This window comes from Mercenaria mercenaria, chromosome 18 (assembly GCF_021730395.1).
Source record: "Mercenaria mercenaria strain notata chromosome 18, MADL_Memer_1, whole genome shotgun sequence".
In the NCBI taxonomy this organism is placed as follows: Eukaryota; Metazoa; Mollusca; class Bivalvia; order Venerida; family Veneridae; genus Mercenaria; species Mercenaria mercenaria.
In genome coordinates, this window is record NC_069378.1 from 57,326,365 (window position 1) to 57,347,213 (window position 20,849).

The 20,849-nt window shown below is 37.3% G+C and overlaps 1 protein-coding gene across 1 annotated transcript in view; it reads right to left on the reverse strand.

Moving 5' to 3' along the window:
• LOC123538257 (uncharacterized) overlaps positions 1–20,849 on the reverse strand; it is a 91,579-nt gene that overhangs the window by 19,002 nt on the left and 51,728 nt on the right. Inside the window, exons 4-7 of the mRNA XM_053530224.1 lie at positions 17,321–17,381; positions 9,800–9,940; positions 5,472–5,653; positions 4,376–4,433 (exon numbers count right to left, since the gene is read on the reverse strand). Coding sequence (XP_053386199.1) covers positions 4,376–4,433; positions 5,472–5,653; positions 9,800–9,940; positions 17,321–17,381 — 442 coding nt within the window. The remainder of the gene's footprint in view (positions 1–4,375; positions 4,434–5,471; positions 5,654–9,799; positions 9,941–17,320; positions 17,382–20,849) is intronic.

Here is a 20,849-nt window from a genome sequence, read left to right on the forward strand (position 1 = left end):
ACAATTGTTGAACCAGTCTGATTTTCAGGGGGATATAACTAGGGTACCAATACATCATTCTGACAAAGTTTGGTCAAAATCCCCCCAGTAGTTTCTGAGGAGATGCGATAACAAGAAATTGTTAATGGACGGACGGAATGACGGACGGACCACGGACGCAGAGTGATTTGAATAGCCCACCAACATAATGATGGTGGGCTAAAAATGAGGGCTTAACTCAAATTTTATTGGTGCCAGCATTATCAAACTTGCGTTGTCTGATGTGAGTGACGATGTGGAACAACAATTTTAAAGGCGCTCGCTACAGTTTTTCCGGACAGGTCGATATTTACCCCAACACCGTGCCAATTTGGTTGTGTTTCTAATCGATGTAGCTCACTACAGAGTTGGAGCGGTTTTCTGCGCATGCCCGGAAGTGATTATTTAATGTTGCGTACAGCAAAAATTCGCAAATTATAGTATGTTCGCATGCATTTAATGTAAAATATGTATAATATACTGACTAAATGTTAGGGTAAGTATCACTATGGTTACAAAATATATACATTTAAAGTACATTTAGTTCATATTGCTTCAATCCGACATATACTGGAGTCTGTAATTTATACCAGCGCTCAAACTCTGCATTGAGTCACAGCTGTTTCTAATCCCGTACCGTACCCATACCGTACATCCGTATTCGTAAACTATAGGTTTTGTTCGGAAAAAGGCGGAAACTTGCATCGTTCTATGACATCAAAATGCTTCAGAAACATCTTAAAATCCGCTTATTAAGAAATCTGTCGTTTGATACTAGTCATTTGATATATTTAATTCATTTGCTCAAACACTGAAAGCGTATTTCGTACCAACCTGCATTGTATATATGCCCGCCACACCCCACCTCGTTGTAATTTGATTTAAGCGAAATCTGATATGGTGACCTATCAATTTTCTTTTTGTTTTAGATTAGGTAGACATTACCAAAGGTATGTGCAGAGTTTGATTGAATTCTATTATGTGAAACTCAATAAAATAGCAAAAGTACCAACTTAAAACTGACAAAAATATGCAAAAATAGCCCTTGGGTCTGCTGAACAAGTATTCCTTTCTTTACAAAATCATTTTCTTTTGATTTCTCTGAGCATGTTTCAAATAGATAAATTGTTTTCCGTTATAAAAATGCTTAGATATCAAATTTATGCTGTTTATTGTACTTTACTGAAATATATTTTAGGATTATAGAAATTTTGAAAAATGTTAAAAATAGCACCATATCTAGTGGCAAATTAAATTGATACAAAGCTGGTGACCTAGTATTTTTATTTCATTTTTCAATACATCATAACATGATCTTTTAATACAAAACATTTCATCAAAATCTATTATTGAGAAAAAAAATTACGAAACTGTAGCGAGCATCTTTAAGTTGATTAAATCCATTAAGTAACAGTAGAGATATAAAAAACATTAAAATTAAACTAATTCTAAGTAAAAAGGGGATACAACACATAAAACATTTGTGCTAGAGTGACTGACCTTAAGCCATATGATAGGATGATGATCTGGAAAAACAAATTTAAGTTTTAATCAAATTTATTAAGTAATGACAAAGATATAGTGAAAGTGCACAAACATTAACCTGGAATTCTAAGTAAAAAGGGGAGTATAATTCATGAAATATTGGTGGAAGAGTTATAGCCCTTGTATAATATGATGTGGATGATGATGTGGTTCAACTAATCTAAATGGTAATAATTTGGTCCATTTGGTAATAACAGAGATAAAATGAAAGTGCATCAAAAGATAATAGGTAAGGGTAGATTTCTTGGAAGCACGGAGCACTAAAAACACAGCTTCAGAGCCATGCATTTGCAAAGTAGGCCCACAATAAAAAGAAGCTGTAACAGTAACGGAAAAATATCACAGACGGGTTGCTTCAAAAATCTACCAAGTACATATAAATTTATGCCAAATATAGAGGGGGAGGAAGTAGAAAAGGGGTGGGGGGTGTAAAACTTTAACCTGAAATTGTTAGTACAAAAGGGGGATAACTCATAAAACACAGGTGTCACAGTTATGGCCTTTGTGTCAAATGACGTAGTTGGTGATGATGAACAATTATTTTAAGTCTGAATCAAATCCCTTGTGAGATAAACGAGATACAGTAAAAATGCATCAAAATTAACATAAAATTCTATGTAAAAAGGGGGCATTATTCATGAAAATTGGTGCCAGAGTTATGGACCGTGTGTCATATGATGTGGGTGATGATGTGGAACAACTAGTTTAAGTTTGAATCAATTCCGTTTAGTAATAACTGAGATAAAGTGAAAGTGCACCAAAACTTTAACCTGAAATTCTAAGTAAAAAGGGGGAATAATTCATGAAATATTGGTGCAAGAGCCCTTGTGCCATATGATGTGGGTGATGGTGAGAAACAACTATTTTAAGTTTGAAGCAAATCCATCAAGTAATAACAAAGATAACGTGCATCAAAACTTTAACCAAAGTGCGGACGCGTAAGGACCCAATGCTCTAGCTGAAGACTGAGCACCAATAAAAAAGAAACACAATTATAACCCCGACAAAAGAAGCCAGCTGCAGGATGTCAAAAGACGTAATCCACAATAATGTGTACATGACATGTTTACATTTCAAAATGCTTTACTGGTAAATGTGTGCAGTACTAACACAAATATATGAATTATAAACTTTATCTTTTAGATCCTTTGGTTTTTAATAACATGCATTGACTAATTGTAATTGCAGGTCAGAGATTAGAAGAATGAAGCTCCCTCCAGTTACAGGTCATAATGTGATTTCCAGCTTCTGACTGAGTAGAAAGACCCGAAGTGCACTACTGCACATTATTTAAATCACCGGCGGTCACCTGAGTAGAACCATCAGCCTTCTGTAAGACAGCTGGTTTCCTTACATGAAGAATTCTACACTCAAAGTGAGGCTAAAACCAAAACTGGTGAGAGGCAAGTGAATTGATGTCAGTGACCTTAACCACTCGGCCGGTTAATGGAGTCATGTGTGCCGAATAGCAGTAAATCAAATGGTGAAATCTGCATGGAATAAGAGCAGGTAAGAAATCCTTCCAATATCGGAGCTACTTTATAATACAAATTGAACAAGGCAGTCTGAAAGACAGCTATATCCCCTACCGCTGTTATGAATAGTGAAAGGGTTGATGGTACCGGGTGGAAGCATTGACATTGTTAATACAATTCTATAGTCCATGTATGTCAACATCAATGAATTTGAAAATTCTTCAAGGGGTTAAGGGATAAAAAGCGGACACAAAATGGAAGGCTCAAACCTTTGACCTCGAGTGGTGACCTTGACCTTGAGCCGGCATAGCTGACTCATGAGTTCTGCACATTGTCTTGATGGGGTGATCATTTGACCTAAGTATCATGAAAATCCTTCAAGGGGTTTCGGAGATACTGAGTTAAAACCTTTGACCTTGAGTTGTGACCTTGACTTTGAGCCAACATGGCTGACTCGTGAGTTCTTCACATCGTCTTGATGTGGTGATCATTTGACCAAAGTATCATGAAAATCCTTCAAGGGGTTTAGGAGACACAGAGCGGACATTAAATGGAAGGCTCAAACCTTTGACCGTAAGTTGTGACCTTGACCTTGAGCCGACATGGCTGAACCCCGAGTTCTGCGCATTGTCTTGATAAGGTGATCATTTGACCCGAGTATAATGAAAATCCTTCATGGGGTTTAGAAGATATAGAGCGGACACAAAATGGAAGACTTAAATCTTTGACCTCAAGTTGTGACCTTGATCTTTAGCAGACATGGCTGACTCATGAGTTCTGTACATCGTCTTGATGAGGTGATCATTTGACCAAAGTTTCAATAATATCCTCCAAGAAGTTTAAGAGACACACATCAGACACAAAATGGAAGGCTCAAACTTTTGACTTTGAGTTGTGACCTTGACCTTGAGTACTGCACATCATCTTGATGAGGTGATCATTTGACCAGAGTATCATGAAAATCCTTCAAGGGGTTTAGGAGATACAGAGCGGACACAAAAAGTTACGGACAGACGGAAGGACGGATGGAGACCATTCCTGTAATTCCCCACCTCTCATGGGGAGGGATTAATGTAGTACCTACACAGAGCAAAGAGAATGGATAATACTACCACACAGTAATTGTCATTTGTCTTGAAAAGGGGCTGTTTCCTCAAACATTCATGAGGAACAGGTTGAAAAGTGTTTTTAGTGCATCGTTTCTTTAGAAAAGGATTTCTTACCTGTTTCTTGTTTCATGTTTGAGGTCAAGTTTAAAAGTATGCAACAACTAAATCCATAATAATTAAAACCTTCATCATAATTTTAATCTTGGAAACCTGTGTTTTCCCTTGTACCTTCAGCAAGTGTGTTCCTCGGAAACTGTCCTGGCTGAGGAATTGTACCCACAGGATTCTGTAACAAAAGAGTGGCAAACTGTCAAAATATACATCCATCAGAGCAAATTAATTCTGACTAAAAATATACTCTACTTGTAGAGCAGAAAAACTGTCTATTTCTCAATTTCACCTAATTCAAGGGTCATTAACTCCAAAGCGATATTTATTGAACTTGGCCTTGATAACATGCCTTTTAGCATTTTCACTAATTATGTGAACAATGGATTAGAACTGCTTAGTTTATCAAGTCGTCAGTTTTCGCAATTTTATTTGGTTTAAGGGCCATAACTCAAGAGTGACTGGGAGTCTCCAACTGGTTATATAATTTGTCCGAGATATTATGCCAATAAACTTTGTCATCAAGTTTAGTGAACAATCGGTAAGAGCTACTCAAGTTAAGAGTGCAGACACTGTCAACTAGCACAATTTTTTGTAATTCAAGGGATTTAACTCTAGAGCTACTGGGACATTCCTGCTCGTTATCAGACTTGGCTGAAATATGCCCACAGAATTGTGATCAAGTCTGGAACATTGGATAAGAACTGCTCAAGTTAGAGGGTGGACAGTTAATTTTTTTAACTTTTGCAATTTTGAGTAATTCAAGGGCGTAACTCCAGAGAGACTTAGAGGATCCAGTTTGTTATCAAACTTGGCTGAGATATCGTGTTCATAAACATTGTGACCAAGTTTGGTGATTATTGTATAAAAATTACTCTCAAGTTAGGGTGGATGCTGTAATTTTTTTTTACAATTTTTAGTAATTCCAAGGGCAATTACTCTTAAAGCTTCTGGGACAATTCATCTGTGTATCAAACTTGTCCGAGATATTATGGCCATTAACACTGTGACCACATTTGGTGGAAATTGTATAAGAACAGCTCGTTAGAGACAGGACAACATTAGTGGATGCTACCTGCCGTGGCATGTGATCACAGAATACTTCCCTTGCAAGACACGTATAATCTAAACTTGACCAAAATAAGTTTCTACAATCAAGAATAGTTTTAAACAGGCGTTAAAGCATTCTTAGAAGTAATAAAATATTCAGACTGACCTCTTCTTCCATAGCTTGTGCTGCAGCTTGTTGTACCATATTGATGTATTCCTGCCCCTTAACCTGCCTCACATACGTACAGTATGGGAACCTGCGTGCATGTTCTATCCATGGGTTGGCTTCTACATCCCATCGCTGCAGCCCTCCATCACAGGTGAAACAGCGACATAGGTCATTGAATCCTGCATGAGATTAAACGCATACTTGAAGATCAACTCTAACTAGCTCTACAAGAATGCAAATTTTAATTAAGTAGTGTATTAAAAGTCTCCATAGCATTTGAATCTTTTCGCTGGCTAAGTGAAGTAACACAACATACTGTGCGAGAAATTTTCATTTATGAAGAGCATGAAATTGTTAAACCAAGACAGTTTGAATAGACACTTGAAGGGACAGTCTGTAGATGTCTATTGGCTATGGTTGGTCACAGGTTCCAGCTCAGCCGGGATCAAAACTGATTTTTTTTACATTGCATTTTTACTCGATCTCTATTTTGAGCAACATGTTTACATGTAAAACTTAGCTAAAACATGTAAAACACATATATGCCCACCCCCATGATGGCCTGTCAGAAGCCAGTGGGTATGTAACTTTGTATGCTGTGACTTTAACTTTTAGCCAAAATGACCTCAAACAAATCAGGAGTCATTTACTGACTACAGGCAACTTTCCTACAAAGGTTGACAGTCAAAGTGGTTTGTAATTATTAAAAGGAAACTGTTTTCAGCCAAGAGGGTCACTGTGACTTTGACCTACTGATCCCCAAAACAATAGTGGTAATCTACTATCCAAAAGCCTATCAGGTTTGATGGTTCTAGAACAAATTGTTCTTTAGATATTGAACAGAAATCATTTTCAGTCTAGAGGTAATGGTGACATTGACTTTTGACCTACTGACCCCAAATTCAATACGGGCCAACTACTGACCACAGAGAATCATTCTATTAAGTTTGACCACTCTAAGAATAATCATTCCCTAGTTATTGACACAAAACCAACCGATTTACTTCCCAACTGACAATGAGCAGAACAATATACCCCTTTGTTCTTAGAAGGGAAGACAGAACATGCCATTACTGTGACAAAACAAGTGAATGAAGTAATGCCATGCAATACAAAGTCCCCTACTGGAAGGCACTTTCTCTATTGTTATTTATAGTAACAACAAATGGAAGTTAATCCTATAAAAAAAATCAAAAAAAATCTATATAATGTAAGTCCACATATAACTCTTAAACCAGGTAGAGATAAGTCAAAATACACTTAAAAATTGGATATAACATGCATGTTGTACCACAGAAAAGTGGCCTCGAATTTTCCCTACAGCCAGTAATAAAAAAACTTACAATATAAGCTATTTATAGAAAAACAAAGGGAAGTAATTCTAAAAACAAGGGTGCCTCATGATGGTGAACATTTGTACCAAGTTACATCAAAATCCCTCCATGCATGAAGAAGAAATGCTCCAGTCCTTCTTGTATCTGACCTTTGGCCTCTAAGTGTGACCTTGACCTTAGACCTAGGGACCTGGTTCTTGCGCAAGACGATTCCTCTCATGGTGATGAACATTTGTGCCAAGTTACATCAAAATCCCTCCACGCATGAAGAAGAAATGCTCCAGACAAAGTCATTCTTGTATCTGACCTTTGGCCTCTAAGTGTGACCTTGACCTTAGACCTAGGGACCTGGTTCTTGTGCATGACACTCCGTCTCATAGTGGTGAACATTTGTGCCAAGTAATATTAAAATCCCTTTAAGGATTGTTTAGTTACAGATAGGGCTGTCATCGATAGAAACGATATCGATGTATCAACGATATTTTTTGGTCGATTGATTAATGATTCCCATTTTCAAAAATTGATATTTTACAGAGAAAAAAAAGGTCTAGTTTAACTCTCAGACCATCTAAAACAACTTTTTCTGACTGCATAAATGTACCATAAGTATCGGAAGTTGTCAAAAAGGTCATGTCTAAACTTGTACCGTAGCAGTCTTTTCCCACTAGCCGGCACTACCTGTATGGGTAGAAGTAACAAGGGCTCAACTTCAGAATCTATTTGCAAAAAGTTTAGTTGTCCTGTTTGTCCTGTCTTGAAAGGTCGCTCCGTTGTTTGTGCATATAAAAACATATATATATAGTGTATATACTGTTTCTATGCCAATCTCGGCTTTTTACTTGTTCGCGTATAGCTGATCAAACTCAGTAAAAGGTACAGAATTTAGCTAGTGCCCGTAACAATAACAATCAAAGATGGCCGAAGAGGAAGCCGTCGCCGGCTAGAATAGTGGAAAAAGAGTCAGAAGACAGAAAGAAAAGCTTTGTTTGGCTTCCTAGAAACACAGAATGTTGTTTAAATATGCCCTTCAGTACAAATTTGAGGGCCCATCGAAAACTTGGGCAGTAGTTAAAAAAAACGCGGTGCCAGCACTGAATTTAAGTGCAGGGTAAAAATTAGACAGGGTATGAAACAAGCTAACAAATAAATAAAAACATGTAAATAGATAAATAAATTAATTTAATAAATAAATATATATCTGTGGAAGAGAAATGCAGAATGTTTGCTGTTTGAAACCCGACTCCAGTGCCTAGTATTATAAGTTCACAAAGCTGTAAGTAGAACAAATGCAAAAGAGGAGTGATGGCAAAATACAGATGAAAGATTTTATTAATTTTCATTTATTTCATAAATACAAATACAACACAATCAAACAGTAATATGAAAAGAAGACAATAAAACTAAACCGACAACATTAACAAGAAGGTATAAAGCATGCACATGAACAAATAGGTTGTTAATCTAACTTAATTATCGATATATCGATGTATCGTCGATATTTGTCTTCCGATATATCGGTATCGTTGATATGCATAAGACCCAATGAATGACAGCCCTAGTTACAGACTGGACAGGAAAAAAAGCCCTTTTGGCCTTTGTCTTACAAGTGTGACCTTGACCTTTCATGTATTGGCCCGCGTTTTGCGCATGACACATTATCTCATCCAGTGGAGTATTTGTGTCAACTGATATTTAAATCCTGTTTTGCATGACAAAGTTATAGACTGGACATGAAAAAATTCCAATTGACCTTTGTTCTCCAAGTGTGACCTTGACCTTTAAGCTAGGGTTCTGGGTGTTGCACATGACATGTCAACTCATTATGGGGAACATTTATGCCAAGTAATATTGTAATCCCTCGTTGGATGACCGCATCGGGAAAAAACCCTGTTGACCTTTGACCTCCAATTGTAACCTTGACCTTTGAGACAGGGGTCCGGGTTTTGTGCATGGCACGTCGTCTCATCATGGGGAATATTTGTGCTAAGTAATATCAAAATCCCTCCATGAATGACAGAGTTATGGACCGGACACGAAACAGACCCTGTTCATGCCATGTAAACATTTAACTGCCAAGTATGACCTTGACCTTTGTGCTAGGGGTCTGAAAGCTGTGCATGACACATTGTCTTATTATAAGGTATATTTGTGCCAAGTAATATTAAAATCCCTTCATGGATGGCAGAGTTATGGACCGGACAGGAAAAAAGCCCCATTTACATTTGACCTCCAATTGTGACCTTGACCTTTGAGCCAGGGGTCATCTCATCATGGGGAACATTTATGCCAAGTAATATTGAAATCCCTTCATGAATGACTGAGTCACGGATATGGACCGGACACGAAATTGCGGACGGACAGATGGACGGACGGAATGACAGAATGATGGACGAAAAAGTGCATTTCTATAGTCCCCGAAACTGGTTTTCAACCAGTAGGGGACTAATAAAAGCTAGAGTTATATAACTTGTGCTGTGATTCATCGCATGATGTGGATGACATGTGAAGGTTGGAAGTATTTGGCCCAGTATGTTAAAGAGAAGCTTGCTTACATGAAAGACGTTTGTGAGGCAGCAGCAAAAACCTCTGATACATAATGATTTATTTGAATAATATTCACCTGACGAGCAGAAAATCTAGATGCATGGAAAAGGTATTGGGACCGGCAGACAAGACAAACTGACCACAAACTCAGGGATGTGATTGCCCACTGACAAACACGAGGAAATAAGATAATACCTTTCAACAATATTACAATTTTTGCACTTGTCTTGCCAAATAACAACTTTTTTAAAAATGTTTTTGCTCAAAAAGGAGAAATCAGCTGAAAAGAGGAAAAATTGCATACCTGAAGCTATATTATAGTCACTGAAACTTGTTTATTCATGGTTAATTACAGAAAAGAATATGAAGAACCTGCTTGAGCAGGAAGCATGCAATATAAACACATGACGACCATGTAGGTCTTTTTACACACATACTGCGAATTACCTGTATAGAAAAGTCCAGCATCAACCAAAGCCTGAGGTCTCTGTAATGAGGATGCAGGCCATTTGTCAAAGGAACGTAATCTGGCTTCAGGCTCAGAGTACTCTGGGTTTCTTATTCTTCCAAATCTAGGACCCAGGTTTCCTAAATATATAAGATTTAAGCAAAAAAATATGTTAATCATTTCAAAGCTTCATTTTCAAAGATAGTACAAAATTTTTACATATTTGCAGTATTAGCTTCGTGCTCCAGTGAGCTAAATATATAGCAACAGATAATCTCTCTCTAGTGATAGTATGGGCATCCTCTAGAATGCAAATAAAATACTATCCCTACACATGTAATGAGTGCCTGCAGAGCACCTGATGAAATTAAATAGAATGGCTACAAGATCACATTCTCATTCATAAAAAGTTCTGTTCAGTTTCAAAAAAATGAACATGCATAACATTGTAATGAGGAGCAATTTCGAAGTTTTCTGTTCTAGATATCAAATTTAAGGAGGTAGGTTACCTTGTTACAAGGGTAAATTCAAATTAGTTGAACCGCAGCATTTTTTTGTATTTCATGCAATATGAAGTTTTAAAAGTTACAATCTCAATTTCGTTTGTCTCTGTCCCTTCAAGCTCAATTTTTATCCAGGTTTGAAGAACATGACCCTCCAAAGGTATTGAAGGAAAATATGGATATTTAACACTTTTCAGTGTATTTTAGTTTCATTGATATCTGTAGAAGTCTGCATAATTGATAATTTTACTTATATGCACGTTAGCTTTCCAATATAAGCTTAAAATGTATATGTTGCGGGGCTCTTGTTTCCATGGTAACGCATTTTCTCTCATTTTTAAACAACTATGTATAAAATAGTGGTTTTCGACTGCTTCAGTGCCATTCTGTTAATGACCAACATGAAATATTTGGGTGATATTATTAGCAAAATACCAAGCACTTTACAGGGTACCCTATTTTTCTTAAAGTTTAAAGTAACCATGGCAACAGAGATGTTTAAAATAGCTTATAACTTGCTTTTTGTCGTAATTTCTTATAAAAAGTATTGAATAAGATTATCTTTCTAGTTGATGTAGCCTTAAAACATATTATTTCTAATGTAAGTTATTTTTTCGTGTTATCTGCATTTATTCAAACAAATTTCACAGCTTAGAATACTTACAGCAGAACCCCTCGTCTAGAATTTTTTATGGAAAAATTGTTCAGCATTCTGCTATTATTCTCATGGATATTGTTGAAATGAAAATAAAAAGCCGAAGCTGTGTTTCTTAAATAGACCAGTGTCAACGCTTTTAAATTTTACATTTAGATACATAGGTCATGGGCTTCGTTTCCATGGTAACATCAATTCAATTCAAGAAACCACAATTTTCTACTGAAATCTGAACAATTTTAGATCTTAGTTTTAGTACATAAGTAACAAATTATCAACGGAACCTGAAAAATAGGTATTACAAATCAAACTGCTAGATTTTTTATTTGAATATGGCCGTAACAAGTAACCTTTCACCCAACTATATTCCAAATAACATTGCTTATCATCATCCATTTTCTTACATTCCGCATAACATTTCAATATAACTACATAAAAGAAGCAAAATACTGATTATTATTCAGAGCAAAAGACTCATAAACAAGAGGGCCATGAAGGCCCTGTATCGCTCACCTGACCTATTGACCTAAAGATCACCAAGATCAACATTCCGACCAAGTTTCATTAAGATATGGTCATAAATGTAGCCTCTAAAGTGTTAACTAGCTTTTCCTTTGATTTGACCCGGTGACCTACTTTTTGACCCCACCTGACCCAGATTTGAACATGACCTATAGATCATTAAGATTAACATTCTGACCAAGTTTCATTAAGATATGGTCATAAATGTGGCCACTATAGTGTTTACAAGCTTTTCCTTTGATTTGATCTGGTGACCTAGTTTTTGATCCCACCTGACCCAGATTTGAACTTGACCTATGGATCATCAAGAATAACATTCTGACCAAGTTTCATTAAGATAGGGTCAAAAATGTGGCCTCTAGAGTGTTAACTAGCTTTTCCTTTGATTTAACCTGGTGACCTAGTTTTTGACCCTACATGACCCAGATTCAAACTGGAACTTGAGATCATCAAGATTAACATTCTGACAAGTTTCATGAAGATATAGTCATAAATGTGACCTTTACAGTGTTAACAAGCTTTTCCTTTGATTTGACCTGGTGATGTACTTTTTGATCCCAGATGACCAAATATCGAACTTTTCCAAGATTTTATTGAGGGTAACATTCTGACCAAGTTTCATTAAAATCAGGCCAAAATTTTGACCTCTAGAGTGTTAACAAGCTTTTCCTTTGATCTGACCTGGTGACCTAGTTTTTGACCCTAGATGACCCAATATGGAAATAGTCCAAGATTTTATTGAGGGTAACATTCTGACCAAGTTTCATTAAGATTGGGCCAAAATTGTGACCTCTAGAGTGTTAACAAGCTTTTCCTTTGATTTGACCTGCTGACCTAGTTTTTGACCCCAGATGATCCAATATCGAACTCATCCAAGATTTTATTGAGGGTAACATTCCGACCAAGTTTCATTAAGATTAGGTCAAAATTGTGACCTCTAGTAGAGTGTTAGCAGTCAAATTGTTGACAACGGACGAAAGGACGACGGACACAGCTCACCTTGATGCTTCGTGCTCAGGTGAGCTTAAAATATTTCAGCAAATAATGGTTATTTGAAAATAGTTAAAACAAGCAAATTCGATGAATTGGTATCCCCCGCCGAAAGGGTTTGTGGTGAGGAATGGCAAAAAGATATATCCGGCAAAAAGTTAAGGATGTTAATAAGAAGCAAATAATTTCATTAGTCAAAATCAATTTAACAGAAAACAAATGTTTAATTAAAGAGTACACAATAAATGTATGATACTTTGATCCGGACTAAAGAATTTATTTTGAATGGGATATGCTTACTGTAATAAGCTTAGCTTTTAAAATTAAATGCAGTTAATTGAAATGTGAGCTTGAAGTTTAACTGGAATGAAATATTGTCTTTGAGTGGTTTGGCACCAGGTGTTGCTGTTTTACATGTACATTTGAACTTAAAAGATCAGATGTCCTTAAGAGAACACAGGTAAGATATCTTGAACATGGCTGAGGGCAAGGTTTGTGCAGTCACAACTTAACATGTTGAAGGTTTGAACATTTAAAAAAAAAAAAAAAAGGATGGAAATATATATATCTATATATAGATATATGTATATATTTATTTTTTTAGGGGGTGGGGGTGCAGGAGAACGGGAGAGGAAACAAAATTCACATGCTGATTATAAATATTGCTTGAAAATTAAAATGAAAAAAAAAAAAAAAGAAAAAAAAAAAAAAAATAACGGTAAAGGTAGAAGTGGAGGGAGGGGGGGGGGGGGTGGGGGGGGGGGGGGGGGAGGGGGATGGGGTGGGGGGGAGAGGTGGGGGTGGGGGGAGGGGGGGGGGGGGGGGGGCGGGCGAGGATGCATGATCAGTGGTGGGCATGACTGGGTGGAGAAGTGAGGTGGGGGAATAGTACAACTTGGAAGGTTTGAAAAAATCTAAAATAAATGAAAAAAAAATAAAAAAAATTTGGGGGGGGGGGGGGGGGGGGGGGGGGGGGGGGGCGTGGGGTTGGAGGGGGTGTGACCAAGGAAAGTGGTGACCAGGTGTGGGTGCGCAACTTCACATGTTTATAATAAAGTTCACAGAAAAGAATGAAAGAAATTTAATGAAATTCTGCCAAATGGTAAGTTTGTTATGTACAATTATGTGGATTTTAGACAATTAAAGGGCAATAACTCTGAGTTACAAAAAGAAATCCGTACAAAATTGTCTGTGCACAACCACATTATAGTGCTCTAAATTCTGTTTAAAGTTTCATAGTTCTAGGTCAAATATATCAAAGTTATGATGCAGAAATTGGCATATCTATAGATCTATAGTACCCTATATAGTTAACACTAGAAACTGTCTAAGGGCCATAACCCTGGTGTTACTTGGGCAATCTGTCTGAAACTTGACGGGCCCCATAATCTCATAGTGGGAACATGTATATGAAGTTTGTTTGAAAAAAATCTAAAATAAGGAATGAATTTTTTTTTTTTTTTGGGGGGTGGGGTGGGGGGTGTCGGGGGATAGGGGGGGAGGTGTGTGATCAAGGTAAGGGGGCGACCAGGTGTGGGTACACAACTTCACATGTTTACAATAAATGTTCATGGAAAAGAATGAAAGAAATTTAATGAAATTCTACAAAATGGTAAGTTTGTTATGTACAAATATGTGGATTTTTATACAATTAAAGGGCAATAACTCTTAATTTACAAATAAATCCAAATGAAATTGTGTGTACACAACCACATTACAGTGATCTTAATTCTGTTTAAGTTTCATAGTTCTAGGTCAAATATATCAAAAGTTATGATGCAGAAATTGCCATATTTATAGTACCCTATATAGTTAACACTAGAAACTTCTAAGGGCCATAACTCTGGTGTTACTTGGGCAATCTGACTGAAACTTGACGGGCCGCAAGAACTCATTGTGGTGAACATGTATATGAAGTTTTAAATAAATATTCCCAACCATTTCCTAGATATGGCTCCGGACGGACGGACGGAAAGACGGACGGAAGGACGGACAACGCCAAAACTATATCCCTCCGACTTTCGTCGGGGGATAATAAAAAAAATGCACAGAATTACGTACTTTCAAAAGCTATTAATTTTGCGCGGTAACTGACACGTAACGTCATGACATCAATGACGTCATTTTAAGGCAACATTGTTTTGAAGCATTTTTGCGGCAATTTATTCATTATTTCTGCAATATTACACCATAAAGCATTAGATCTAAGACAGGTTCATGATTTGTTTTCGGAAGAATGAATATACAAACACATTTAGTTTGTCGTAAACGTCGTCGTAAATCGTCACGTTAGCTTCCGGTTGGACATGCGCACATACAAATATGAAAGTAACCTACCTCCTTAAGCAGCATGCCTCCAGATTTGGCTAAAATATAATCTTTCTTTCAAACTGAAGTGACAAACGCTTTTCAATTTTCATCGTAAAAAGTAGTAACAAGAGGACTATGATGGTCCTGAATCCCTCACCTCTTCCCACATGATCCAGTTTTGAGTATGACGTCGTTTTTTCTATTATTTGACATAGTGACCTAGTTTTTGAGCTCATGTGACCCAGTTTTGAACTTGACCTAGATATTATCAAGATAAAAATTCTGACCAATTTTCATGAAGATCCATTGAAAAATATGGTCTCTAGAGAGGTCACAAGGTTTTTCTACTATTTGACCTATTGACCTAGTTTTTTAAGGCACGTGACCCAGTTTCAAACTTGACCTAGATATCATCAAGGTGAACATTCTGACCAATTTTCATGAAGATCCATTCAAGGGTATGGCCTCTAGAGAGGTCACAAGGTTTTTCTATTTCAAGACCTACTGACCTAGTTTTTGATCGCAGTTGACCCAGTTTCAAACTTGACCTAGATATCATCAAGATAAACATTCAGACCAACTTTCATACAGATCCCATGAAAAATATGGCCTCTAGAGAGGTCACAACGTTTTTTCATTATTTGACCTACTGATCTACTTTTTGATGGCACGTGACCCACTTTCGAACTTGACCTAGATATCATCAAGATAAACATTCAGACCAACTTTTATGGAGATCCATTCACAAGTATGGCCTCTAGAGAGGTCACAAGGTTTTTTCTATTTTTAGACCTACTGACCTAGTTTTTGACCGCACATGACCCTGTTTTGAACTTGACCTAGATATCATCAAGATGAACATTCAGACCAACTTTCATGAAGCCCGCCCGCTTAGCTCAGTAGGTAAGAGCGTTGGTCTACGGATCGCGGGGTCGCGAGTTCGATCCTCGGGCGGGGCGTATGTTCTCCGTGACTATTTGATAAACGACATTGTGTCTGAAATCATTAGTCCTCCACCTCTGATAATTCATGTGGGGAAGTTGGCAGTTACTTGCGGAGAACAGGTTTGTACTGGTACAGAACCCAGGAACACTGGTTAGGTTAACTGCACGCCGTTACATGACTGAAATACTGTTGAAAAACGGCGTTAAACCCAAAACAAACAAAAACTTTCATGAAGATCCATTGAAAAATATGGCCTTTAGAGAGGTCACAAGGTTTTTCTATTATTTGACCTACTGACCTAGTTTTTGACCGCACATGACCCACTTTCGAACTTGACTTAAATATCATCAAGGTGAACATTCTGACCAATTTTCATGAAGATTTCATGAAATATATGGCCTCTAGAGAGATCACAAGGTTTTTTTATTTTTAGACCTACTGACCTAGTTTTTGACCGCACGTGACCCAGTTTGAACTTGGCCTAGATATCATCAAGATGAACATTCAGACCAACTTTCATACAGATCCCATAAAAAATATGGCCTTTAGAGAGGTCACAAGGTTTTTCTATTATTTGACCTACTGACCTAGTTTTTGATGGCACGTGACCCAGTTTCGAACCTGACCTAGGTATCATCAAGGTGAACGTTCTGACCAATTTTCATGAAGATCTTGTGAAATATATGGCCTCTAGAAAGGTCACAAGGTTTTTCTATTTTTAGACCTACTGACCTAGTTTTTGAACGCACGTGACCCAGTTTCGAACTTGACCTAGATATCATCAAGGTGAACATTCTGACCAATTTTCATGAAGATCTTGTGAAATATATGGCCTCTAGAGAGGTCACAAGGTTTTTCTATTTTTAGACCTCCTGACCTAGTTTTTGACGGCACATGACCCAGTTTCGAACTTGACCTAGATATCATCAAGATGAACATTCTGACCAATTTTCATGAAGATTTCATTAAATATATGGCCTCTAGAGAGGTCACAAGGTTTTTCTATTATTTGACCTACTGACCTAGTTTTTGACCGCACGTGATCCAGTTTCGAACTTGACCTAGATATCATCAAGGTGAACATTCTGACCAATTTTCATGAAGATCCATTGAAAATTATGGCCTCTAGAGAGGTCACAAGGTTTTTCTATTTTTACACCTGACCTAGTTTTTGATGGCACGTGACCCAGTTTCGAACTTGACCTAGATATCATCAAGGTGAACATTCTGACCAACTTTCATAAAGATCCCATGAAAAATGTGACCTCTAGAGTGGTCACAAGCAAAAGTTTACAGACGCACGCACGCACGGACGGACGACGGACACCGCGCAATCACAAAAGCTCACCTTGTCACTTTGTGACAGGTGAGCTAAAAACAGCAAATTCTCAAGTGTTTCCGTAACATAAAGTTTGTCATTAAGTTTTAAAGCCTTCTTAAGAAATATAGCATTTATTTCAAGATATCTTCAAAAAAAATTATTTTTTTGTTGTCGAATGATCTAGAGGCATGCTGCTTTAACATTTCAAATTGAAACTCAACTTGTAGCAAAATTATTGCCCATTTTTTTTCTTCTTTATAGATTTTTATAATACCTGCAATTGCTGTAGCTGCATTGTGTGTGGTACAAGTCAGTCTGCTGGCTGTAAGACTTTGCTGAAATTTAAGAGAAGCATATTCAGTTTTTGCTGGTTTTTTTTGCCTCTTTGTTTGACAAATACCCCCTTAAAATACTTGATAGAACAATAAATAGTCCACATCAAGGTCAAAACTCCAGAATAAATAATGGGGACATGAATGTTGTAATAAATTGAGCATGTTCACTTCAAGTTGATGAAGTATACCATGTTCCATTTCAAATGGATGGAGACTGTAGGATGAGTTGAGTACACAATGTTCTCATTAAGGTGTAATATTTCAAAGTTAACAAGAGCTTTCACAGGAGACAGCGTGCTCGACTATTTCGATGCTGGATAGTGAAACTGGGCACATCTGAGGAAACTAGAGCTGTCACTGGAGTGTTTAATGACTCCAATTGTGGATGAAGATATTGCACAATATCCTGAGTCTATGTCAAAAATATCAACTTAAAGTAATAAGAGAGGTAAAGATAAAATGTATCAAAACACTATATAAGTATATCCTAAGCAAAAAGGGGCATAATTCATTAAATATTGGTGCAAGAGTTATGCAGCTTGTGTCATATAGTGTGGGTGATGATGTTGAACAACTATTTTAAGTTTGAATCAAATCCATTCAGTAATAACAGAGACAGAGTGAAAGTGCATCAAAACTTTAACCTAAAATTCTAAGTAAAAAGGGGGAATAATTAATGAAAAATTGGTGCCAGAGTTATGCACCTTGCATCATATGGTGTGGGTGATGATGTTGAACAACTATTTTAAGTCTGAATCAAATTCATTCAGTAATAACAGAGACAGAGTGAAAGTGCATCAAAACTTTAACCTAAAATTCTAAGTAAAAAGGGGAAAAAAATCATGAAAAAATGGTGCCAGAGTTATGCACCTTGTGTCATATGATGTGGGTGATGATGTTGAACAACTATTTTAAGTCTGAATCAAATTCATTCAGTAATAACAGAGATAGAGTGAAAGTGCATCAAAACTTTAACCTGAAAATCTAAATGAAAAGGGGGGATAATTCATGAAATATTGGTGCCAGAGTTATGGCCCTTATGTCAGATGATGTGGATGATGATGAGGAATAAGTATTTCAAGTTTGAATCAAATCCATCAAGTAATTACAGAGATAGGCTGAAAAAAGAGAAAGTGCACCAAAACTTTAACCAAGGTGGGGACGCGGAAAGACGCAGACGCCGACGCCGGGGCAAGTAGGATAGCTCTCCTTATACTTTGTATAGTCGAGCTAAAAATGGACCATAACTCCAGAACAAATGATAAGACACAAAAGTGTAATTAGCACTAAGATTCTCAAGAACAATGTCAAGTGTGCAGGGTCACATCATGATAAAGACTCAAGCATGGTTTCATGAATTTACATCAAATACTTTTTGAGCTGTGCACATAATTAGGTAAAAATGTGCATTTTTTACAATTTCAGGAGCCATAACTTCAAAAATAGGGGGTGGAGCCAGCCAAAAATATAAGAGATGTGCAAGTTTATTTCATGATAAAGCAAGTTTTCAACCATTTATATTAAATGCTTTTTGAGCTAGGTGTGACTCAAGGTGAAAATATGCATTTTTGACTATTTCAGGGGCCATAACTCTGAAAATAGGGGGCAGACACAAATGAAAAATATGAGGTGCACAAGTTTATATCATGATTAAGACCTATGCAAGGTTTCATGAATCTATATCAAATACTTTTTAAGCTAGGCCTGTCACAAGGTGAAAATGTGCATTTTTGGCTATTTCAGGGGCGATAACTGTGAAAATAGGGGGCAGGATTAGACGAAAAATAGGAAGTGCGCAAGTTCATATCATGATAAAGACTCATGCAAGGTTTTATCAATTTATATGACATACTTTTTGAGTTAGGCTCGTCCCAAGGTGAAAATGTGCCGGAAATTTGCCGGTTTGTCGGTTTTGGACCGATTTTTGACTTTTCAGACCGATTCATGAAGTGAAAAAACGAAAAAAATCGGTCCCGTAAAAATGGAGAAAAAGTATAAATTTCAGTCTGATATCTCAATACACAATCACCTGCCAAGCAGGAAATTGTTGGTCGCACCCTCATGCCTGGGCAATTTTATCCCTGCAAGTATTTTCTCGGAAAAACATCGAAATTTAAACAAAGTAACTATCACATATAACACTGAATGACTGTTTACACTGTATGGTAACGCATGGTGACCGGTAAATCATTTTTAATACATGACATACTTATTTCTTTACTCTTTCACGTTTTACAAATATGGTATATTGGTAATACAGTGGGTGGGGTAGCGCCGATGTCGTGATTTTCGTTTCGGACCGATTGAGTTCTCAAAATTTCCGGAGCCCTGGTGATCATTTGACCCAAGTTTTATAAAATTCCTTCAAGGGGTTTAGGAGATATAGAGCGGACACTAAATGGCAGGCTCAAACCTTTGACCTTGAGTTGTGACCTTGACCTTGAACCGACAAGGCTGACTCATGGGTTCTGCAAATTGTCTTGATGAGGTGATCATTTGACCCAAGTTTCATGAAAATCCTTAAAGGGGTTTAGGAGATATGGACCGGACACGATTTTGTTACTGACGGAAGGACGGACGCAGACCATTCCTATAGTCCCTCCCCCATGGCGGGGGATTAAAAATAGGAGGTGCGCAAGTTCACATCATGATTAGGACTCATGCATGGTTTCATGAATCTGTATCAAATACTTTTTGAGCTAGGGGTGTCACAAGGTGAAAATGTGCATTTTTGACTATTTCAGGGGCCGTAACTCTAAAAATTGGGGGCGGACCCAAACGAAAAATAGGAGGTGCGCAAGTTCACATCATGATTAAGACTCATGCAAGGTTTTATGAATCTATATCAAATACTTTTTGAGCTAGGCGTGTCACAAGGTGAAAATGTGCATTTTTGACTATTTCAGGGGCCATAACTCTAAAAATAGGGGGCGGAGCCAGATGAAAAATAATAGGTGCACAAGTTCACATCATGATTAAGATTCATGCAAGGTTTCATCAATTTATATCAAATACTTTTTGAGCTAGGCGCGTCACGAACTTCGGACGGACGCATGGACAAGACCAAATCTATATGCCCTCCACCACTCATGGGGGGCACAAAAAAGAATGGTCTGAACAATCTTGCAAGAGGACCATTTGTGTGAAATTATATTAAAACTGGGCCTGCAGTTTCATACAGTCAAGCAGATTTCAGTTTCCAGTATTTACATAAGGAAAGGTGACCACGCCCCATGGCAGTCATGCGTTTTGATGAAATGGGATCACTTGAGAGAGGGTTACATAAGGAACATTTGAGTGAAGTTATTTAAAAATCCAGCCACCGGTTTAGGAGATGTTGTTTGAAGATTTTTCTATTTTTGGCTCTGGCGGCCAAAATGTGCAACCAAGCAGAACTGTTTGAACAACTTTGGAAGATGATCACCAAAAGAAAATCCAGACCAAGTTTCATCAACTTCCACCAAATGG